Consider the following 25,702-nt stretch of genomic DNA (forward strand, 5'->3'; position numbering starts at 1 on the left):
TCAGGATTCTGTTTGCTATTTGCCAAAACTGGTGGGAACCAAGCCGCTGCTCAGCTACTTTGGACTTAACAGATTGAGCATACAACTCTCTTGCGTTCCTTATTACTTTCTTACAATGGTTGCTGGCAGTCCTGAAAACGGCTTTAGTTTCCATACATCTATAAAAGTGAAATTGTGTGTGTGTGTACATTTCTCTACCAAGCTATTCTGTCAATTTTCAGTCTACAGACTCTAGATTTGGCATAAGGGGTATTGAGATGTGGGAAAAAAATTTTTTAATCAGTTTTCAGACAGAAATTTGGCTGTCAAGAGGTCAAAGTTCAACAATTTAACCTCTGAAAACTCTATCAAGCTCCTCCGCCAATTTTGGGTCTAAACATTTGAAATAAAATTTGAATTTAACTTGAAAATCCTATCATGGCATAGTCCGTATTCTACATATAAGTATCAAAAAAAAGAAAGAAAATTTCTGCATGTTTGGTAGATGATCAGTCAGTACTCTTCAAGTGTTCAATTCTCTGATAATTATTGGTGAACACAATTTTCATTTTCCTTTTCAACTACACCACAGTAAAACATTGTCTTTTCTTAATCATGATTTTGAGTTTCTTTTATCTGTCTTCCGCAGGCAATTGAAGATGGAAATTTGGAAGAAGTGGAGGAAAGGAAAAAGGCAAAGAAAGCGAAGAAGAGGAAATTTGTCCCCGATGATGAGGATTCAAATTCAGCTTCTACACTTAAGAATCAAAAAGAAACAAAACGACGGGGAAGACCTCCTGTTGAGAAGCCACCTCCTAATCCACCCAAACTTACCAAAATGATGAAAAAACTCCTGGATGTTGTCCTTAGTTATAAGGACAGGTTAGTCATGCATACAACTTCTATCTTTAATTACAAAATGTTTTTTTGTTTTTGTTTTTTTTTCTTAATAAGATGAGAATCTTTTGCAAATTTTATCATTATTTTTCCAATTTATCCAAATTCATGAAGGAATTCTTGGGGCTCTCAAATAAGCCTATAGAATTTTTTCTTATAGTTTCTACACATTAATCTGATGATCCAGTTAAAAATCAGCTCGAAATTATTGCTTTTTCAGCTTCAACAAAATATATTTTCTTATGACTAGAGGCACCAATATTTGTTTCAAGCCCCCCCCCCTCTCTTTGCTTTCTTTCTGCCAAACATTAGCATTATTAGTATTTTATGATCACAATAAGCAGCTAAGAATAATTTTTTTTGTTTCATGAATAATTTTTTCATGTTTCATTTGTCTTTAACAAAAAATTATTTCAAATTGAAAAGATAAAAATACAAATTTGAAAATAACAAAATTATTCTAGAAAGGGCAATCACTTGTTTGCGTTTTTGAGATATTTAATGTCATTTTGTTTTTGTTAAAAAATCGGGTAATAGTCAGCTAACATACTTCCTAACTTCTGGTATGTTTGCTCCCAGAAGCAATGACAAGGCAAATTGGTTCCTTTACTTTTTCTCTCTCACGCCTATATTTCCTCTGCATGTACTTTTTTTCTTTTTTTTTTTTTTTTTAAGCTTTTCCGATTGTGCTTTTTTTTTTTATTTAATAATCATTGAAAAGTTTTTTTTAATCTGATTTTAATTGAGAATTATTAGATTTTTTTTTTTTTTTTTTTTTTTAAGAATTATTGAAAACACATTTAAGCATATATTTCTTAATTTCAAATAAAATCTTATTTTTTTAAATTTTGTTATTAAAAGTGCAAATAAAGACTAATTGTGTTTTTGTTAATCTTTATTGTATATTTTTCAAGAATGCCCACTTAATTCTATTTTAATAAATCACTTCGCAATAGGAATACTGAACAACAACAAAAGTGAAGGAACCGATTTGTCTTGTCATTACTACTGGAAGTTAGGCAGTACGGTAGCTGACTATAACCTAAAATCGACATTTTCTCTGTATGTAAATCCAATGCACATATAAATTAAATTAATATTAACGTGATGCATTAAACTCATTAAAACATTAAAGTTAATAATCTACCATATTGAATTCAAAATTTTCAACCTAATTGTTGGTGTTCCTTAAAAATCAATGTAGTTATACAAGCAAGATTCTCTTTTCCATTTCAAGAGAATCTCTTAATGACATATAGAATCCCGAATACATTGCCCATGCAACCACAACCTTCTGTGTACTTATCTTTAAGACACCAATTAAAATAAATCAACCACATTACAGCAATACATTGTTACAATTAGCTGAAATAAGGAAAATACTGTTAAAACTAAAATTAAAAACTAACTACAAATATGTCCCTCAATCCTAGACATGATTAGTATGGAAATAAAAGAAAACCTTCATATTAATATCATATTTAATCTAATTAAAAAATTCTGATTTTACTCTTTTTTTTTATTTTTTAATCTATAAAAATATTTAGATGAGTCTTGTGAGACTAACCGTAGCCCTCGGCGCAAGAGGGTCCGTGTGTGCCTGGCGTGTGGGGTGGTGGCTGATCCTGTGGTCGGGGCAGCGGAAGAAAGAGTTTCAAGATGGCGCCTGCCTGCTTTTATTAGAGACGGAATCTCGCAGGATCGCGCGGGGATGCAAATTAGCTAGGCCATCTTGAGTAATAAAAATCGGTCCATTGGAGGTGCGAGTCAGTCGGGTTCTGACGTTCGTGGCGATCAGTACAGTGACCGTTGGGTTCCGTGTCTATTCGTGCAGTCAGCTGAGCTTTGTTAGTTGCCTTCGCGCCGTGGCTGTGATTGTTTGTTGGTTTGCTGTGTGTTGCTGTGGTTCTTCAGTGAAACGCTTCGTCGCCCACGACGAGTCTCACCGTCTCCTACACAAGATACTCTTACAAGTCTTTAGATCGAAAGAATGCTGATATTGTGTGAAACAGTAATAGCAAATAAATAGGTAATTCTCATCAAACGTTTTTAAAGTTTTTTTATTTTTTTATATTTATGTGTAGCAAAAGACACGTATAACAAATAAAACCATCTTAGTGATTAACTTGTTTTAATACAAATAACGTTTTTAGGATGGAAAAAAAATTGAGTGGCCAAATACTTTTAACTGATTGTATAGAGATAAATGGAAAAAGTTCATTTACCAAAATCAATATATTAACACTAAAACATAGGTTGCGATTGTTATATCATCTTTATTAGTAAAAGACTTTTTCAGAAATGAATGATGTTATTTTTTAAGAGATTTAAACCATGTAGGGGGGAGGGGACAAGAGAAAATCGACAAAACTGTTTCGATAATGAATCATACAAAATTAATTCAAACAAAAAAAAAAATAACAGCAAAAACAATAAAGTTCTTTCAATCATGTCTTGTTGCAGTGATGGCCGTGTTCTAAGTGAAGTGTTTATCAGTTTACCATCACGAAAAGAATTGCCAGAATATTATGAAATCATTAAGAAACCTGTGGATTTTAGAAAAATTAAGGTAAGTAGTTGTTCTTTTATTTGCCTATTTTTATCCAAACTGAAGATATTGGGAATAAACTGGAAAAGCCATTAACACGGCTGAGTTTGGCACTGAACAGCCTGGAAGGAATTGATGAGCCACAAAACAAAAAGGCAATAAATCAATTTAATAAACTGTGAATAAGATTTTTTTGTGCGTGTATGGATTCTCCTGTCATTTTCAACATTTCTTACAATTTTTAATTTAAATAGCTCATTACACATAAGTTTGGTGAGAGATTAATCTAGTGTGTGAATAATCTCATGTTAAAATTGGGGAATTATTTTTCTAGCTTTTCGTCTCTCACTAGCATAAGTTGCCGTGTAATCCTTCAGTCTATTGTAATAAGTCATTCTCTACTCTTTTTTGTGCCCAGTTTGGTGTATTAATGAGGTATACTAATTGCTGACAGAACACCACACTGATAACGAAAAAAATCCAGTTTTAATTGATTTTTGTTTAAGGATCTTTTTTTTTTTTTTTTTTTTTTTTTTTAAAGCAAAGAAATTTTTTCAATTTTAGCCAAAATTTTAAATGTTTTTCTTTATCAAACGCTTATTTTTGATTTTTAATTAATTATATCAATATCAGTTTCTATTCTTTATCGACTTATTTAACATTTAGTCTTGTGTAATTTTTGTTCAATTTGTGTTGCATAGAATTTTATGTTTTTAATGTTTTTTTGTAGATAAGAATCAGAGATCACAAATATCGCAGCCTTGATGACTTGGAACGAGATGTGATGCTCTTATGTAAGAATGCACAAACCTTCAATGTGGAGGGATCTTTAGTAAGTTCTGCTTTATATTCATAGCTTTTTGTTTGTTTCTCGTTTCCCCATTAGCAAATTCCGTTTTCTTTCATTTTTTTTTTTTTTTTTTTAGATTTATGAAGATTCAATTGTGCTGCAGTCTGTGTTCACCAATGCTAGAGAACGTTTAGAGAAGGATGGTTATCTACCATCATCTGATGATAGTGTAAGTGATGATGATGATGTAGGTAATGCCAACAGTGATGATGATCAGGAGGAGGATGACGAGGAAGAAGAGGGCGAAGAAGAAGAGGAGGAGGCTCATAGTAAGTACTTTTCTCTCACAAGCACAAATTGATCAATACATAAGACCTTATCATCCTGTATGCAGTGATAGAATGCATTGATACAACTAAGATATTGTTAACTGAATTATTTCATGACCTCAAGGTGGAAATGATAGTGGTTTTTTTTTTGTGTTTTTTTAAGGCAGCTGGTTTGTACTCAAAATTTAATAACAATAAGTAAAATAATTCCTTTGTTTTATTTTATATCAACCGTTTTCGGGTTATTTAATGCTGAATTCAGTTATTTTGTGAAAGTTTTTATGTTTCAGGTTCTTTATATCTTCAAATATTTATTCATGATGTTTGGTTTGGTTGTTTTGTAGAGCATTTTAGGTCAAGATGCCAATATCTTCAGACAGCCTGATTTGATGGCACCAGGTATAAGCACAAAAAACTAAACAAAATGCTTGATGGATAAAAATAGAATTTATTGCAGATTGTATATTTACAAACTATATGCACGCAGAACAATTTAATTTACAAATAACATCTAATTAAAATACTTGAAAATATTGAAAGCCTTTTAAATGGCGTCTGTATTAAATAGTCAAAAAAAAGGGTTGATATGCCATAAAACAAATCTCAATATGTGGTCTTCATTTGATAGGAACATTTTTATTGTCAAAAAATAAAAGAAGAAAAAAATATTTCTGAATTTTTACTTAAATACTTGTCTATTAGCTGAAGTTATCATTGGACAGGATTGAAAAGTTAATAAAAAATTAAAGAGGATTATGGCTGTTTATCTTTTTCTTTGCATTAGTTCCAACATACTCCAAGGTCCACCACCCTGTCAGTAGGACAACACAATTCACTGACTGCAACTTAATGCAGAGGAGGAACACCTCCACTGCACCCTCTGGTGCTACCAGGTCAGGCTGTCTATTGGCACAAACTTAATTATGTTCTGAAAAAACAAAAACAACAGCCCCCTATTCCCCACCCCTTCCACTCTCGTTTCCTTTTCTATCCCTACTACCCAACCCCGTCGGTGGGGCATAAGAATACATCGACTGCCCCCCTGCAGAGAGTAAAAACCTCTCAATGGGGCCATCTGTTGGCCGTTGGTGGCGACCCATAATGCCTAGGTGGCTGAGTAACTGATATCTAGGGAAAACAAAGGTATCAGTTGCAACACTCCACTTTGGCCTCGTACTGGGCTAGACGGGCGGTTGGACAGGCCCGATCCAATCAATCGGCTGGTCACATCAAGCTCTAAACCTGACTAATATAGCAAGAAAATCCACTCGCACTCCCCACCTTTTTACAATAAACTGATTTAGAAAGCGATGGCTCATGGGTCTATCAACTCGCTGGACAAATGGACTTATCACAGCTGAAATACAAATATTCTTACTAAAAAGAGGCTTTTGAAAAAAAAATTTTTTAATAAAAATGGACGAACTACAGGTGCTTAGATCCACCGAGGCGAGTATACCTCCCGTGTATCCCTGTTGCTGTTGGGGCGAATGCCCCCCCCCACCAAGCCCTCCCATATAGGGCTCCAGGTGGGTGGGGAGCATGAGAGAAGAAAAATTACTAACTACAAAAATGGCCCACTATAAGCCTCCAAAAAAGAAGTCATTCAGAAGTTTCTGATCTAACTAGCTCAGACTCAGAAACTGAAATAAACAAACAAACCTTCCTGAGATTTTTTGTAATAGAAACAATTGAAGGAGAACAAATAACAAAAATGTCTCCCTTCAAAATAGAAAGAATGCTATCAAAAGGAATCAAACCAAAAACTGTAAAAAAAAAACCCAAAAAATAGCACACTGTTAATCGAAATAACAAACCAGAAACAAGCAACTGAAATTTACAAATGGAAACTTTTCGATGATCGAAAAATAAAAACCTACCCTCCACAGAACATTGAACACTAGCAAAGGTGTAATCAGGTGCCCCAAACTAGCTCTGTGCTCCTTAGAAGAAACAAAAAATAATCTTAAAAATCAAAACGTCATTGATATAAAAAGAATTCAGACAAAAACAAGATCCGGCGAAATCATAGACACAAACACTTACATATTAACATTTGATACTCCTCAAATACCTAACAACATAAAAATAGGATATGAAAAAATAAACACTGAAATTTACATACCAAGCCAATTCAGATGTCATAATTGTCATCGATACGGGCACCATAAAGATCGATGTATACGACCACCAACTTGCATGAGATGCGGAGACAAAGAAACACATATTGATTGTCAAAATGCGTCAATTGCTATCAAAATCATAGCGTAAACTGAAACGAATGCGAAAAATGGAAAAAAGAAAAAAAACTCTTAGAATAAAATACATCAAAAACATAAGTTTCCAAGAAGCTCGTAAACTAGCAGAAAACACAACATACTCTGAGATAACAAAAAGAAATACACAGCCTAACCTTGAACCAAATAATAATACAACAAAAACAAATCCCTCAAACACCCAAATTGAAGTATTCATGAAATTACTCAACGAAATGAGAGAATTAATAGAAGACTTTAAAAAAAACAGGAAACAAACCATCACAGAAAGTAAAACTCTACCACAAAAATCTATTAAACTCCAAACAACAGCATCCATAGAAACAACCCCTACGATAAAAAATAAAAAATAAACAGACCCCCAAAAGAACCCCACAAGACCGCTACCAATAAAAGCAAAATAAACAGAAAAAACTGATACAGCAGCAAACAAATCTTTAAAAATGAATATCAGTAATACAAAAGAGAAACAAGATTGTATAACACAATCTAAAACAACAACAAACATAACCAAATAACCACTTCAGAAAAATCTAAAACCCAAATAACAAACAAAATACAACCAAACAACCTTTCCAGCCAAATCAAATTACCTAATAAACAACAAACAAACAATAAAATAGCCTCCTCAGAATTAAATGACCCACAAAGGTTGATATGCTGGTTAAATAACCCCTCCATCCATCCACTGCACCCACATCCCACTCAAAAAATTGGGCCCACCTGTAGGCCATAGGTGGTGATCTGTGGCATCTTAAGACAGGATCCTGCTAGCTGAGTTTGGTAACTTACAAACGTTCAATTTGGTTATACAGAAGCTCAGAGGCTAAATTCGATTAATTAGCTTGTTACATCATGCCCTAGTGTCCATAAGTTTATCCTCAACCATATTATTCAACATGATTTTTTAAATAAAAGCCTTACTTTTTTTAATCTCTCCTCCCCAATAGATACTAGAAGGGTGATCATGTTGTGAACAAAAATTACCAATGCCAGGAGTAATGTTTCCTAGAAATAATGTTGTGAACAAAAATTACCAATGCCAGGAGTAATGTTTCCTAGAAATAATGTTGTGAACAAAAATTACCAATGCCAGGAGTAATGTTTCCTAGAAATAATGTTGTGAACAAAAATTACCAATGCCAGGAGTAATGTTTCCTAGAAATAATGTTGTGAACAAAAATTACCAATGCCAGGAGTAATGTTTCCTAGAAATAATTTTGTGAACAAAAATTACCAATGCCAGGAGTAATGTTTCCTAGAAATAATGTTGTGAACAAAAATTACCAATGCCAGGAGTAATGTTTCCTAGAAATAATGTTGTGAACAAAAATTACCAATGCCAGGAGTAATGTTTCCTAGAAATAATGTTGTGAACAAAAATTACCAATGCCAGGAGTAATGTTTCCTAGAAATAATGTTGTGAACAAAAATTACCAATGCCAGGAGTAATGTTTCCTAGAAATAATGTTGTGAACAAAAATTACCAATGCCAGGAGTAATGTTTCCTAGAAATAATGTTGTGAACAAAAATTACCAATGCCAGGAGTAATGTTTCCTAGAAATAATGTTGTGAACAAAAATTACCAATGCCAGGAGTAATGTTTCCTAGAAATAATGTTGTGAACAAAAATTACCAATGCCAGGAGTAATGTTTCCTAGAAATAGTGTTCCTACTCGCACTGTACAATATTTTTTCAAAGAGTAATATTTTCTGAGAATAAGGAAAGCGGGTTTTATAGAGATTATTGTGTAAACCATTTACCTATCTCATCATCAGCTTTTCTCTCGGTCACTTCCTGGCAACTTATTTAAATGCCAGTTTTGCAATATATCGGAGTCATCAACCCTCAACACATCTGAACCATCATTCCCTCAGTGTGATGCCGTAGTGCATTCGAATGTTGTTCTTACAAAGGTAGTCAAACCATGCAACTCAAGATCTAGCAGCATATTTTAGATTCCATAATAGTGAATCTTTGCACAACATTCCTTGTTAGAAAACCTGCAAAACATTGTCTTACAATGGTACAATAGATCTTTGACTTAAAGTGGTCGCTGATTTTTGATTACGTAAAAATGTTCTTTTTTCAATCCATTTTTTGTTTTTTTCTTATTTTAGGTCAGGCTGTGAAAGTAAAAATCAAATTGAGTAAAGAAAATTCTTCAAGCACATCCAAGAAAGTTACAAAAGAGGTGAGCTTTTTTCTTTCTTTCTTTTTTTTAAGTTGCCCGAATGTTGTCTGTTCAAAGCTCCACTTAATTTTTCGTTAAGTGAAAATCCTAAAAATTTGTTGAATGCTTTTACATTGACACTTTTGTTTTTATACAAGAAATCGTGAACAATTCTGTGTTCTTGGTTTCTAATCTGTGATGGCAAATATAAAGTGTTGGGTGGTCTCTGCCCCCACCCTCCCACACACACAAAAAAGCGGTGGGTTATTCTACTTGTCATCTCCTCCTTCACTTGTTTTTCTTTTCTTTTTTTTTTTTGTAGAAATTTTTTCTTAGAAAGTGATTGTATTTTTGATTGCCCCAAATGAAATAATGTCTTTCCAATATCCTCCAAGTTGAAGTTTAAAAAAAAAAAAAAAAAAAAAAAAAACTTTTTTGAAAATCCTGTGCAAGTCTTTAAAATAGCCAACGTTATTAGAATGCAATGACCGTCCTTGCACAACTGTTGAATAATAATTTAAAGTAATTATGAAGTTTTAATTTGTGTGTTTGTGCATTTGTGATATTTTCAGGCTCAGGATATAAAACCACGGAAAAGGAAAATGCGAGCCGCCAAGAATCGGCCAGTGATTAGCGATGATGATGATACGGAAGGAAGTGGAGGGGTGAGTGTTTCCTGTGCTGAAAAGAACTGAATGTCATGAGTTTTTACTCAGGGATTTTAGGTTAGTGAGAGGTCTTAATATGCCTCCCCCACTCTTTTTTTTTTTTTTTTTTTCGTCTCTTGTGGTTCAAATTTAGAAAACCTTTCTTTTAGTCTTTCTCCAATTGATCAGCAATACTGTTTGAATGTTCTGTCATCAGACAAATAATAAAACTTGGTCAGTTTGTAAGGTGGCATCATTTCTGTTTGATCAGTTGTTGGTTGGTATTAAGGAGGCTGTCAAATTGTTTTTAAAGATTGCAAATCTCTGTCAGATCTTTCCCAACACAACTCGTCATATTTGCCATTATTGATTATAAAATGACTGAATAGTTTTATGGCATTTTTAAGAAATAGTGATGTTGGCCCAAATCAAGTGTAATGTTTATGAAATTTATTCTTGCAAGAAGTTATGTTTCTGAACTTTTTGAGATGAAAATTGATTATTCATATTATTTAGATTCTTTGGACTGCTGTTGTCATCTTGCATTAGTTTCACGTTTTGATTGATGTAACCTCCAACCTTCTTCATGTGTATCTTGTCGAACTCTGAATCTGCATAGAATTCGAACGGAATCTTTTATTAAGTTCATGAGGCCACCATGCTCTTATTCATGACTGGGTAGAAAGTCTAAGTCACAATTTCATTTTTAAGTGTCGCCTGCAATGTAAATAAAACATTCAACCTCCAGAAGAATGTAACTGCATTTTAACAAGTACTTTATCCTCTACACCATGGATCCTTGTGGACAAGATATATCTGAAAAAGGTCGGAAGTTAAATTGACCGAAATGTTGTGTTAGAAATTAATTTCAACTTGATTTTTCAAAAATAATTACTTGGATACTTACTTTTAAAACAACCTTTGCAAGAGAAAGAACAATCAAACAAACCCAAAATTATATATTTATATATACACACTAAAAGCTAAATAAAAGCACATTTAACTGGTGTTCTTCTGTCTTTTTGAAGAATGGTTGTCCTCAAAGTTTTTTTCTTTTTTGAAATGTTGATAATATGGAGAAATGTCAATAAAACACTATTTTATTTTACTGTTTAAAAGAATATTCTTAAATAATAATAGAAAAAATGCCTTAATTATATATAAAAAATAAGACTTGCGTGAAGATAACTTTTTTTACTGTGCAAAATATTATTGAAGCAATTTATTTTTAACAGTTGTGAAAATATGTAAGATAAGGACAGTAGTGTGAAGAATCTAAATAATACGAATTACTAAAAATTTGTCTTACATTTTAATTGAATCGTTGAACCGATCCAACTATGTATTCACTTATAGTAACATGTTGGTTGTTTGGAGACAAAATGAGTTTGCAAAGCTTATTAAATATTAAAAAATAAAGACAAAATCCAAAATTAATCATTTCTGTCTTTTTTTTTTTTTACAGATTAAATAATATTCTTACACTGGTGACATTCTCTTTTGTTTATCATGAATGATTCTAATCTTTTTCAACTTTCGTTTTTTTTTTTGTTTTTTTTTTTTATTTTCTTCCACTATTGAGAAAGAGACTGATGGAAAGAAAAGTTATATTGTATTAAAAAAAAAAAGAACCAGTGTCACACTTACAATAAAAGTAATAGATAGAAACTTGTATAAACATAACTTATTCCCAAAACTAAGGTCTATTTTAGCACATTTTCTATTATCTATATATATATAAAAGCGAAAATGTATGTGTGTATGTATGTTCGCTTTTCCTCGATGTCCACAAAAGGCTTCTTTCTTCACACCTTCTTAAAACTTTTTATATCATCTATAAATTGTAATATCTCAGAGTTATCCACGGAGCTCGCCTGTCTATTTAATTTTATTGACTTTCAGACGTTAATTATTCCACATTTCCCGCATCGGCACGCGTTACATTCGGTTTTCGGTATAAAAAAAAGCGAAACTCGACTCTAACCACAGGCCGAAAGCCAGTTGTCTCAAGAGAGTGAAGTAACGTTTGTTCAATGTCGACTTCGTCATATCAGACTGTAGCTTTCATTTTGCTCCTCCTAATAAACAGGGAGCGGGTTTTTAAAAACAAACAAACAGATTTATTCAAAACTGTCCCGCACAAAAATCGTAACTGCTGAATACCTATCGCCGTCACGTCAATCAAAAACGCGCACCTGTTTGTTTTTTTAACACTTTACTATTTTCCAACTGCACGTCGTCAACGCTTCGGGTTTTTTTACATACCCCGAAAAACAGCCGGGCAACGCCGTGTACCCCTCGCTAGTGTAAAATAAAAGAAAAAAGATCCATGAAAAGAAACGTTGATTAACTCTGCTATAATAATAGATGAAGCAATTATTTTGTCTGTTGAATGGCTTCACTATTTTGTTATTGAAGTAGAAATTTGTTTAAACTGAACTCAATTGAATAAGACAGAATTGATTTAGGAATAGGATACAAAACTTATAGATTGAAATGAAAAGCAATATTATTGGTTGATGAAACCTCGTGTACTTTTCATATTTTGATATGAACAAATGTTGTCTCTAATAATTTGAAATGTTTTTTTATCTTGAAAGACACAAGAGAAAAAAAAATTCTCACCATTTGACTTATTTAAGAAAACAGTTTTCATTTAATAAATCTCAAACCATCAAAAGTTTGTAAATTTCTTTATTTTTGCTTATTCAGTGCTGAATTATTTACAAATTCAATTTATTGATAAGTCAATATGTAGTTCTTACCAAAAGCATGACACATGTGATATTTTATTGCAATTATGTGTGAGTCTCTAATATGACAATAAAAATTATACTCAAAAAAAGAGAAAATAATTTCATTTGGAATCTATTAATTCTTTTCATTCATAGAATTAGAATAATTTTTTTTTTTTTTGTTTTTGCGAGATGATTTGACTGAATCACTATCCGTTTAACATTCATTTTACATGTTGTCATGTGTTGGATGATTTAATGTAAATCTTTAATATGTGTAAATTAACACCAATTGATTAGTTAGAGCTAAATTGACAATTTCTTTGTTTCTTTTTTTTTTTTTTTAATAAAATGTTTTGATTTTTGTATTAAGGTTTATACATTTTGTCATTTACTATATCAAATAGGGCAGGTTGATTTTGGAACCGCACTAAAGTAATCGTTATAACTGAAAGCTGATACAATAACTTTTTTTCAGAAAGCATTACAATTAAATTTTTGGCCAACAAGTTTTAAAAGTCAAAGTTTCAAATTTCCTCCCAATGATCAGAAACAGATTTACTGTGGTCAAAACAGATGTGTAAAAAATGTGTGCATATCATTTAAAAAAAAAAAACACAATTTCAATCAAAAAACGTGAATTTTTATGCAGTATACCATTCATTATCTAGTCGATGATGAAAAAAATTGTTGAAATTTGTTTGTATCAGCTTTAAAGGTCATTTAAATATGGCACGTTCCAATTGTTAAATGATACCAACACTTTAATCATGAGGCTTAAATTTAGGAAAATGAACAGTAAATGACTATTGGGTTTGTCTTTTTTACATGCTGGCATTGTGTTGGTTGGGATATAATGGCTGTGTTAAAAACAATGTATTGGCTGTAGATAGTCACGAAAGGAAGACTGATAATAGCCAAATAAAAATCCGAAATGAACAACCCAACACCAATAGAAAAAACAAAGGAAATCGAAAATTCTCTCAACAAAATCGGAGAAAACTCAAGAAACTATGCACCCCCAACAAAATGTAACAGATTCAAGTCATTAACAAGAATGAAAGCAGATGTTAAAAGTGAACACACAACACTAAGAAAAATGGAAATAGAACAAGTAAACAAAAAACCTACTTCCAAAAACCATAACAACAAGCAAAAAACAGAATTAGTATTGAAAATGAAATTAAAACTGTTAGCCAAGAAAGACAGACAAGACTGAGTAAATCAAAAAACCTTAGACCGAAACAAAAAAACGATTTGTCATCAGGGATACAGGCTCCAACAAGGGGCAGACCCTCTACTTCCAAAGAGATGGAGATTAATATAAATTAAATAATTTTCAGAAATAAAAATAAAGAAAGACATGCTAAAAAACTAGAACTTTAAGAACAACCATGAACTAAAACAAATTGATGATGGCCAGCTATAAAAAAAATATATAAAGGAAACAATTATAGAAGAACAACCACTAGAAACCTAAACAAAACATGGAAAATAAAATAACTCGGTGAAATAGAGAAGTAGTCAACCACCTCAGCAAAAATAACCTTAGTGACGTGCAATATGGTTTCCATTCTGCTAGATCGACAGCAGATGTGCTAACAGTTATCTCATAAGATTAGCAAATCTCTTGACGGAGGATTCCTTTCTAGGGCAATTGCTCTTGACATATCAAAGGCCTTAAAAGTCTACTTCACAAGATCTCCAGCTATGGTATAGCTGGAAATGTCTTCTCAGTTATTAAATAATTTCTTTCTGATAGGTTCATAAGAGTAGTGGTTGATCAGCTTATAGTATTAATGCTGGGGTCCATCCTGGATCCAAATCTCTGCAAGATCTATATCAATGATCTTCCAAATCGCATTCTTAGATCATACATAGACATTTATGCTGATAACGCTACCATCTATGGCAGCACATCAAAGGCCATAAATGACCAAGTTCTCTCTGATTTTCTCTCATCTGATCTTGAGCACGTAGTACAATGGGGAAAGAAATTGCTGGGTTCTTTTAATGCATCTAAAACCAAACTTCTATCATTATATCAACGCTGTGATCCCAATCTGGTATCGAATGAAATGAATGGCTCATCTTTGGGAGACTGCAGGTTTTGACAAACTTCTGGGCTTGACCTTTACTCCTGATCTGAAATGGAACACTTACATTAAATCCGTTGTCAAGGTCGCTGGAAAAATCATGGGCTCCTTCTATTGATCCAGTAGATATCTACCTGCTGATGCAATTCTCTCTACCTATATAAGAGCCAGGTACGTCCAAGGATGGAGTATTGTTGCCACATCTGGACAGAAGCTGAGTGAAATACAACCCCAATATAATTGGCCTACAGGAAACCCTGATAAAAGAACCGGATAATATCAAAGAGTACCACATCTACAACCAAACAAATAGAAAAAGATAACCAACCAATAGATCGCATCTCAATTATAACAAAAAATTAGATACTTCATATGAAATTACAACTCCAAACAAACCGTCGAGCAATAGCAATTAAAGCTTCACTCCACTGACCACCAACTATTTGTTGAATCTACATTCCACCTAAATATAAACTAAATAAAACCGAAACTGAAGATCTGATAGCACAACTTTCATTTTAATGGGGATGCAAAAATATCAACCAAACTGGGAAAATTATTGAATCACTACTGGAATCACCTGAATTATGTATACTCAATGACAAAACACACACATACCTTCACGCAGGCACAGGAACAACATCAGCTATTGATCTAACCCTTTGCTCCCAACAATATTTATGAACCTTCAATGGTAGGTACATAATGACCAGTGTGGCTGTGACCACTTCCCAATTTTTCTTAAAACTCAGGAACCTGCAACAGGAGAAATAAAACCAAAATGGCAAATATGTAAAGCTAACTGAACTGAATTCAGCAAAGTTTATTAATTAACCAGGAAATAGTTAATAAACCAGATTCAAGTTAGCATTCACCAAACTAGCTGTACCCGGCCACACGTTGCTGTGACTTAGTGGAAATGAAAAAAAAAAAATGCTGAGGGTTACGGAAATGCCCCTCCCCTCTGAAATCCACACAGAACACCTGGTTTTTCTCTTCTCACGTTAATCTCATCGATTATAAATGTAACATAAAAGAAAGTTTTGTTTTTTTTTAATATTATTTTTATGATTTTTATCATTGAGTTTATTTTATTTATTTATTTTTTTTTTTTTTTTTTTGGTAAATGTTACAATGGGAATACCCTGGCCCGATCATGGCAAAAAATACTTTGTGCCCATTTTGTGCCAAACTTTAAAACTGAAACTCGAAATGAAATGAAACGTCAATTATTTATTTCTTTAACTATTATTATTATTGTTGTTGTTGTTTTTGCTGCACTTTTTTTTATTTAGACACACATTTACCAGGAAAGAATGAATTGTTATTTCATTATCAATCTTAGTCAAAACAAAATTTCTAGTATTTTGTCCATGCGTAGCTGCTCAAATTATTATATCGGATTTTTCTTAGCCTTGTGTCTCCCAATTTTTAGTCTGCTAAAATTTTAATCACATGATTTTGATGTAACGACAATAAAATAAACCATTTAATTGTCGCTTGTTATGGGTTTAGCTGAATACGATATTAAAAAAAATCACTTTATTGATACTTATGCACTTATGTTATCAGGCTGGCGGGTGTTTTATAACTATTCTGTGGTTTCGCCTAACAGATTAATAAACAAAAATAGATATTGTAAAACTTTAATTTATATATAGGGATAATCATTTTATTATATATGTTCTTGGGGGGCGGGGCTAGCGAGATAAAGGGCTGTTTGGATAAATGCACAATGATTTAAATTTGTAATTATAAAAAAAATCAAAACTTGCAGAGGATGTTTTACAGCTGTTCTAAAAATGGAACGAAAATTTAAATTTTGTTTGTTTTAATCTTTTTTTTTTGTGCTCCCCAAAAATGAAAGTAATCAAAAGAATAACATTGAACAATATATATAAAAAAATTAGATTTTTTTATATATAAAAATAAAATCTTATAAACAAAAACGAAATGATTTTATTTTTAAACGAAAAAAGTCAATTTGGTATACTTTTTGATATTTTTTTTAATATATATATATATATATATGTCCAACTCGCTGTTCACATTTGAAATGTCGACTTTTATGCTTTGGGTATGTATACAACGAATAAACACCCCAACCTCCCCATGTTAGAACAGCTTTCAAAATAGACACCCTTAACCTTCCCATGGTAAGAATGGCTTTCTGAATAAATACCTCCAACCTTGTCAGCATACCCGAAAACCTAAAGAAGTTTTCATGTCGAATGTGAAAAAAAGAGTTGGATGTAATGTAAAAATGTAGTGAATTTAAAACAGAATGAAATTTAAATTTCCGTTCCATTTTTACAATAACCATAAAACACAGCATACTTTGTGGATTTAGATAAAACCAAGGTACTAATGACCAACTTATTCAACTAGAAACATTCATCCGTAATAGTCTAAGAAATTACCATGTGGCCTCAATCTTTTTTGATCTTAAAAAAGCCTATGACACCACATGAAAATCAGAGGAACGTAGCAATGTTTATCCAAGAATTTCTATCTTACAGAATATATAAAATATACTTGGGGAATATAATATCAGACCAATACATACAAAAAACGGGTACCACAGGGTAGTGTACTATCCGTCACCCTATTTCTAATTAAAATTAATGATAGAACTAAAACTCTTAACATGGGATTTGAAACAACACTATTCATTGATGACTTCTCTATAACTTGCTCATCACTAAACACTGCCTAAACAAAATAGACCATTGGATTAATCAAAATGAATTTAAAATATCCAAAAGCAAACCCACATCCGTTCACTTTTGTCGGAAACAAAAATACCACCCTGGTCCACAGCTCAAACTATATGGACAGTTAATAGCAGTAGTACAACATACCAAATTTTTAGAAATGATTTTTGATAATAAACTGGACTTCACGGAGCACATTAATAACTTAAAACAAAAATGCTTAAAAGCAACGAACATCTTAAAAATAATATCCAAACTAGACTGGGCAGCAGACCAGGCTACAATGCTCAAAATATAACATACACATATCAGATCCAAACTGGACTATGGTTGTGCCATATACAGCTCCACTCACAAATCATACAAAAAAACAAAAAACAATTAACCATACAGAATCAAGGTTTGAGACTTAGTCTGGAAGTCTATCGAACCTCACCAATTGAAAGCCCATGAACCATGTCTACAATTAAGATGGGAAAAACTAGCTTTGCAGCACACAACAAAACTGCAAAGCAATCCTGAAAATCCAACACACAAAGCTACTTTCAACCTACAATTTATAAACTTTTATTCAGGAAACCAAAAAACATACCCTCCTTTATACATAGAATTAAAGAATTAATATCTCAAATCAATGAAAAACCAAACAACATAGTTATACAAAAAATCAATGACAGGCAACCATGGACATTAAATAAACCAAACATTAATCTAACACTCAGTAAATATAAGAAAAACAATAAAAATAATTTAAGAAACAGAAGCAACTTTGGAGAACTTAAAGAAAAATATGCAGAATACAAAGTAATATACACAGTTGGGTCAAAATCCATAAATGGAACAGGCGCAGCAGATACAGATGGGCAAAGCCAATACCAAATATGACTACCCAGTGATACCTCAATATATACAGCTGAACTAATCAAAATGGCACTCAAATACATCAAAGACAACAACAAATAAAAGTTCATCATATATACAGATTCCCTATTCTGGATCATGACCCTTGAAGAGGAAAAAACTAAACACCCTTTCATCACAGAAATTATACAAGAATATAATAAAATAACCAAAAAGGTAAAATAATTGTAATAGCCTGAATACCAAGCCATATTGGCATCCCGGAAAATGGAAAAGCAGACTAACTGGTTAGAGAAGCTACAAGCATCAAATCAAAATACAGACCTGAAATTAATGAATATCTGGAAAACAGGTGACAAGAGAAATGGAATAAGTGGACAGAGACAAATGAGCATCAGCCAAGAATCAGAAGTGAAAAACAAAAAGCTTTGAAGGAAGAAGAGAGGAGATTGTACTGAACCGAATATGAATTGGACACACAAGAACTAACTCATTCCTACCTAATCAAAGCGGAGGAAGCACCAAACTGCACACTCTGCAACCAACAAATAGCAATCAAACATTTACTGACAGTGTAGAAGACACAAACACATCCGAAAGAAATATTTTGGAACAGCAATCATTGGAAAATGTTCCCAGAAGTGAAGCCTCAACAAAATTTTCAGGAAATTTAAAGCATCTTGCTTCTGAAGATAAACTTTTCAAGAAATTTAAAACATTTTTCCAAGAAATTGAAAATTTTCTATATCAACAAACCTTTTATTGGAATTAAATGACCCCCTAGAGGTTGAAATGCTGTTAAACAAACACACTCACTCACAAAGGGAAGGGGTTGTCTTGGCTACACAAAAGTATATATATTAATTTCTGCTTCAGCAGAAGGGGTCACCATAGTGTGTGATTTAGCAATTCCTACATACAAGGAAGCACTTTGTTATAATGTGTTGATTTTGCTTCCGTGTAACAAAGATACTACAATTTTATTAACATGAAGAAATTATTTAATGAAACTTGTATCTAAACGTCAAAATCTAATATCTATGTTAGATCGAATAAGTGAATTAGAAATCAACTAATATTCATGCAAGAAAGAATATGATCTACGAATGATTGTAGAAAATGTATTAAATACTTGAAAATATTCAGAACGTTTTTTACAAAAAAGAAATTTGTATTAAATAACTTGTAAACGGTTGATTTGTCATAACACAAAAAGTTAATCTAAACTATATTGCGAGTCTGATTAAATGCTCTTGTCTTTTCAAGCCAAAATGTTAGACCCTGCCTAACCCTAACTCAAACACATTATCTCTAAGGTTAATCATAATTCCTTACAATAATTGTCAACCATTTTTTAATAGGAAAATTGAAGAAAATGGTGAAATTAAGTTTTAAGAAAAACAAAATCGTTGTTGGAGAGGCTTTCTTTTTCTAATGACTATTTCTAACAATTTTTCTCTTTCTCTTATCCACAGGAACAACGTGAAGGAAGTGAGGCTGGGCCTAGTTCTCGGAGCTCTTTCCAAGTTTCAACTCCCACTGCAGGCTCCAGGAAAAGATAGCAAAAGTGACTTTACATAGTGGTTCCATGTTCTCTTTCCCTAAGGTCTCCCTCCTCCTCCTCCCTCCATCTCCCTCAAAAGAAGAAAAGGACAATTTTATATTTTTCACTCTTCCTCCCCATAGGCACAGCTAATCACTTTTTTATTTTAACATTTACGCCCTTCCTTCCCCTCTCTCTTTCTCTCTTATCTGCTTATATTTGGTGAAGTACAGATGCAAGCAATCCAGGGGCATACCCCTTCCCCACAACCCTTTCAACCCCTCTCTTTTCTAATCACTTCCCCATGATTAAACTAATCGCGATGATGGAAACCTGATCAGGAAGAAACAAAAACTTATCAGTTCGCCTATTTTATTTATTACAAAATCACAAACAAGTTTCTTTGTGAATTGCACAACTCTCTCTCATTTTTCTCTACCCCCCCCCTCTCTCTCTCCTCTCTCTCTCTCCATGGCTAATCCGTAAACTGTGCTTAAATGCAATTTACGTTCTAACCCTTCCTCTATTTAGTGGGAGGGAACAAGACTTGGGTGGTCTTATTTAAAACACAACAATGATCATGAATGCCAACTACTTTCACATATCGAAAGAGAAGGAAATCAAGTGATTATCGTTTGTCTTACAATGATCCAAAGTTTGCAAACACGGATTAACAAAGAGGCTAAAATGAAACTTTGACAAAAGCTGACTGTTAAACGCAACCATTACTGTATTCGTTTTCGCTTGGTGCTAACTGTAAACTCAGGATTTACTGAATGCACTGATCGATGGAATGTTTTGAGTTGCAGAACTTGCCTCTACTCTCACTTCGCTTACCATGAAAATGTTGACGATTAAGTTAAAGATTTGAGATGCAGGAAGGAACCAGTTGTTGCTGATCTCCCTCCTCTTTCTCCTCGTCCCCACTCTTTCTCTTCCTCCTCCCCTTATCTTCTTTTGCCTCTCTTTCTCAAAACATGGAGTCTTGGTGAATGAAGACAGTCTGAAAGATTCTAATTCACCGAACGATGCATCTGCGACAAATTTGAGCAAATCTTTGTTCCACCACAATGTCAACCAAACCGCCTCCTACTATTTTGCAACAACAACAATGATGATGATGATGATGGCGATTGTTTGGAAAAGAATAGCAATCCTGGCCTTTTTAGAATCAATTACTTTTTCATTTAGCAAAACTATCATCTGGCTGCTTTTTATTGAGTGCTGGATGTGATCTCAGGAATAGGAAGTGGATAGGACTTGGCTTGAGACCTTTTTATTTTTTAATTTTTTTTTTTAACAAAGTGAAATAAGTATAAAAGAGGAAGAAAACGTTTTTCCAAACTTTTCAAAATCCACACGAAAACGTTTGCAGATTTTGATATTTTCTCATTAGAATCTGCATTTAGATGTTCATTGCATCAACACATGATTTTCACTGAAATCTTTTGTATCTTTTTATTTTGTTTCCCCAATTTGTCCAGAAATGTTGTTCAATTATTCTTACTGCTTTACTGTCAATCGTAAACTCTCTTTCATCCTAGGATCTTTTCTTGCAAAATAAAGACACTTTTTTTTAATAATAAAATGAAGTTGAAAAAATAAATCAAATGTTCCTTTCCACCCCCCACCCACCCCCAAAAAAGCTGAAACAATTCAATTTGACTATCATCAGCTTCTCTGAAAGGTTCTACAAATCTGGGGACCAAATAAAATAAATGTTTGTAGTTAATTGACAGCCAATCCCAGATGTCCCCACTCCTGCCCTCTCTTGGTCTTCTGCAGTTACTACCACCACCATCTCAACAGAATCAATTCTGCCTAGTGCTAACCTTAAACCCAACCGTCAACACTCATTCCTTGCACCAGTACTCTTGCTGATTATTCTCTCTCTCTCTCCCCCTCTCTCTTCCAAGTAGTACCACATTGAAGATCATCGGAAATCATTCATCATTTGAACACATTCATTGTCAAACAGAACTTTTTTTTTAAAGTGCCATTCCAAGTATTCTTCCCAAATGCTATTCCATCTGTTCATAGGAATAGATGCGGCCATTTTGGTTAAAGTGTGCATGTTGTGTGTGCAAGCGTGCATGCATGTGGTGTGCATTCCATTCTGAATTAGCAAAAATCCGCAATGTCTTCAACTGGGTAATTGGTTGTCTACTAAACAAAATGGAAGTCAATAAATAATGTTTAACCTTAGACTTCTCTCTCTTCTCTCTACTCCGTGCCAAACAATTTAAAATGGATTCTTAGTTAATTAACCCATCAGGAATTGCTAAAGATAGATCAACACGTTTCTCTCTTTTTAACAGCAGCTGTGATTCTGGTCAGGCTTGTTAGCAAATCTGGAAAGGTCGCTTCTTCATCCAGTTGTTGTGGGCAATTGTAAAGTATTGAAATAATGTATATATTTTCACCTGTTTTGATTGTTACAACAAAAAATAGACTTAAAAGCTTGGATAATTTTTCAGTCTATATTGAAAGGATATTCTTGCTGTTTTTGTTCTGTTCAAATAATCCCTCTCCTTTCCCACTTTTCAATTCTTAATCATAAAATTTCCATTGGATGCTTAATTACTAAAAAAAAAAAATTCTTGTTGTACATTTTTAAAATTAAAAAAACAAAAAAGCAAACTTTCCAAAGTTTTTTTTTTTTTTAAGAAATCAATCCTTCTAGAAATGTTTTTTCTACAGAATACTTAACTTTGCTTAACAAACACTCAGTGGGGATCAAAACTTAATGCTTTGCAAGATGGCTTTTACAGCAGCTGTTCAGTTCTTTGTCTTATCGGCAATTTTGCATATTTACACATCCAAATGAGTTCGGGGAACTCTTCAGAAGTAAATGGCCTTATAAAAACCTTGCTAAAAATGTAGGCCAAAATGTAAGAATATCTGTAAACTGATTTAAAATTTTAAAACCTTCTTAGTGACATGCAATATGGTTTCCGTTGTTCTGCCAGGTCTACAGCAGATGTGCTAATGATTATATCTCATAGGATTAGTGAATCTCTCGACAAAGGCTTCCTTTCTAGGGCAATTGCTCTTAACATATCAAAGGCCTTCGATAAGGTATGGCATAAGAGCCTACTTCATAAGATTTCCAGCTATGGTATAACTGGAAATGTTTTCTCAATCATTAAATCATTTCTCTCCGATAGGCTCATAAGAGTAGTGGTCGAAATCAGAGGCCTACAGTATTAATGCTGGAGTCCCTCAGGGGTTCATCCTGGGCCCAACTCTCTTCCTGATCTACATCAGTGATCTCCCAAAACACATACTTAAATCATTCGTTGACATCTATGCTGATGACACGACCATCTATGGCAACACATCAAAGGCTGTAAATGACAAAGTCCTCTCTGATTCTCTCTCCTCTGATCTCGAGCGCGTGGTTCAGTGGGGGAAGATGTGGCTAGTTACCTTTAATGTGCATCCAAAACCAAACTCCTATCCTTACATCATCAACGCTCTGATCCCCATCTGGCATCAATTGTGATGGATGGCTCTCGTCTGGGTGAGGCCCCGTGTTTTGACAAGCTTCTGGGTTTGACCTTTACTCCTGATCTTAAATGGAACACGTACATCAAGTCTGTTGCCAAGGTCGCTGGAAAGATGGTGGGATCCTTCTACCGCTCCAGAAGATATCTCACTACTGATGCAATTCTCTATCTATATAAAAGCCAAGTACGTCCAAGTACTGCTGCCACATCTGGGCAGGAGCTACTAAAAACAGCCTATCCTGTCTTGACAGAGTAAAAAATAAACTTTGTGGCTTAGTAGGGATGCCCTTTTCTCTTCCCTGCAACCTCTCTCCCACAGAAGAGACATTGCAAGCCTGTCTTTGTTTTATCATTATTTCCATGGCAAGTGCTCGTCTGAGCTCCAATCTCGCGTCCCCCCTCGCCAATCTTTCATGAAAAACACCCGTTTAGCTGAAACCACATTCAATAATTTTCCCCATTCTTTATCTGTGCCTAAATCAAAACATAGATTCCACAAACAAAGCTTCTTTCTTAGAAGTGCACACCTGTGGAACTCTCTTCCGTTTGCTTGTTTCCCACATGACTACAACTTGGATGTCTTCAAGTCCAACATAAACAAATTCCTGATATTGTCCTATTGACTACTGTACACGCAATAACCCTTATCCCTGAGTGGCTTCTGGGTCTTAATAAGTGGTGACTCCCATATAAAAAAAAAAAAAAAAAAAAAAATCAGACTGTTTTCATCTCAAGTGCAATTTTCACATTTCGGTCGATGTAACCTTCAACTTTCTTCAGGTGTATCTTGTAAGTAAAATATTTTAAAAAATATAAGTAAAATAAATGGATATTAAATTTTATGTATGTTTAAATAAATAGAAAATAAATGTTAATATAATTAAAAAAAAATGAATTTTCACATATAATTAAACAAAATAAACATAATTAAATAATAAATAACTCATAATAGATTAAGTAAAGGAACAGAATATTAGTAGCGTCCTCAAATTATCTAACACCGTTTACTTCTGAGGAATTTCAAAACTTGAATTCGTTTGGATGGGTAAATACAAAAAATAATTGTTCTGTCTTATTTGAAGATTACCCGGCCCCTCCTCTTCCTCTTTAGAAAGAAAATGTTTATTCATTCATGATTAGTGTTGGAAAATTTAAAAGAAAAATCTTTTTCCGACCATTGGGCAAACTTCATGAATTTCAACCTTGATAAAAGAATTAATGATGAATTGGTTTATTTTGTTTTAACTTAGTTTTAGAAATGTAAAAAAAAAAAAAAAAAAAAAAAAAAAAAGTGTAAGTTTAAGACCTTAGATTCTCATTGTTCTTATCAAATTTGCATAATTTTGTATGTGGGTAGCAAATATTGAAACAAACATTGAAAGAAATGAACTTGCGGGTTTGACTTAAGTAAAAAAAACTTGCATGAATCAAACCATGGTGAATTTGGGTAATTTTTTTTATATTTATTCTTTCATTCAACAATTGAGAAAAATTATTAAATCTATAGAACACTTTATTTAAAAATACATGTATGATGCATCCGTTTCATTCAACAATGTTTGTTTTATATATATGTGTATATGTATATGTATATATATATATATATTAATGAAACTTTTTGACAGTGGAATGATTGTGTTTAATGGAGAAAACCAGTTTCTCGCACATTTTTATGTGCATTCATATTAACTGTGCGTAAACGACTCCAACCCTAAATAAATAACGCAATCCCATCCGAACCCTGAGAAACCATTTTATAGCATTTGCTCATGGTGGTGGTAAGTAAAAAAGGGACTCGTTTAATGCAATGCTGATAGCTTTTCCGTGTTGGTCAGCATTTTTGCTGATTTTTTTTTTGTTACATCATGGACATTCGAACCTGGTTAATATAAACATGTGTAAAACAAAATGACTGAAACTGGTTTTCCATTGAATGCAATCTATTAATTTTGAAAATGTTTCATCAAAATAAATACGTCTGATTCTTGTAAAAATTGTTTGGTTCTTGTCCAGAATTCTTTCTACATTAAAAATAAAGAAAAATGTGTATACTGTACATATTCGTGATGAAACAAAAAAAATATCATATTTCAAAAATCATGTAACTGATCAATAAGAAAATCAAATTTTATGATCATCCCAGGAGTGATTTTCATCTATCATTTTGAAAAAAAAAAAGACAAATTTTGAACAAAAAGGGAGATAATTTAACAATCCAAAACTTGCAAAATTTTTTATATAATGCTTACGCATTTCCATTAATCGTTTAAAAATGGTTTTCTTTATGAAAATAAAACTACTTGATCAATTTATGCGATTTTTGGAATATGATATTTTCGTTTTGTCATAGGTACATACATCATGCAGATTTTTTATTGTTTTTTAATATGGGGAGAATTCTGGATAAGAACCAAAGTTTTACTTTTAGATACAAAAATAATCTGTTAAAACAAATGGTGAAACTAATCGCAAAACATCAATTCAAGGCATCAAATTCGGCCCATTTTTGAACACTCTCCTCAACTGGGTGACTGATAAAGCACACCTATAACATGGTCGTCTCTTCGCAGATCTATTTTCTCCATTTTAGTCTCCAGGTTGCG

General features: G+C 33.0%; 1 protein-coding gene across 3 annotated transcripts in view; it reads left to right on the forward strand.

The window, feature by feature from the left end:
• LOC145260493 (SWI/SNF-related matrix-associated actin-dependent regulator of chromatin subfamily A member 2-like) overlaps positions 1-21,795 on the forward strand; it is a 99,777-nt gene extending 77,982 nt beyond the window's left edge. For 2 of the 3 annotated variants that reach the window (XM_080118607.1, XM_080118616.1), the window contains exons 28-34: positions 629-861; positions 3,340-3,445; positions 4,155-4,256; positions 4,351-4,543; positions 8,942-9,015; positions 9,567-9,659; positions 19,523-21,795. In XM_080118607.1, coding sequence (XP_079974733.1) covers positions 629-861; positions 3,340-3,445; positions 4,155-4,256; positions 4,351-4,543; positions 8,942-9,015; positions 9,567-9,659; positions 19,523-19,609 — 888 coding nt within the window. In that variant the 3' untranslated portion in view covers positions 19,610-21,795. Of the gene's footprint in view, positions 1-628; positions 862-3,339; positions 3,446-4,154; positions 4,257-4,350; positions 4,544-8,941; positions 9,016-9,566; positions 9,720-19,522 lie in introns of all 3 variants that reach the window. The other variant, XM_080118624.1, reaches the window with a different exon arrangement.
• The last annotated feature ends 3,907 nt before the right edge of the window (positions 21,796-25,702 follow it).

The sequence above is a fragment of the Euprymna scolopes genome, chromosome 3 (assembly GCF_053919585.1).
Source record: "Euprymna scolopes isolate OS-2025 chromosome 3, ASM5391958v1, whole genome shotgun sequence".
NCBI classification, from domain to species: domain Eukaryota; kingdom Metazoa; phylum Mollusca; class Cephalopoda; order Sepiida; family Sepiolidae; genus Euprymna; species Euprymna scolopes.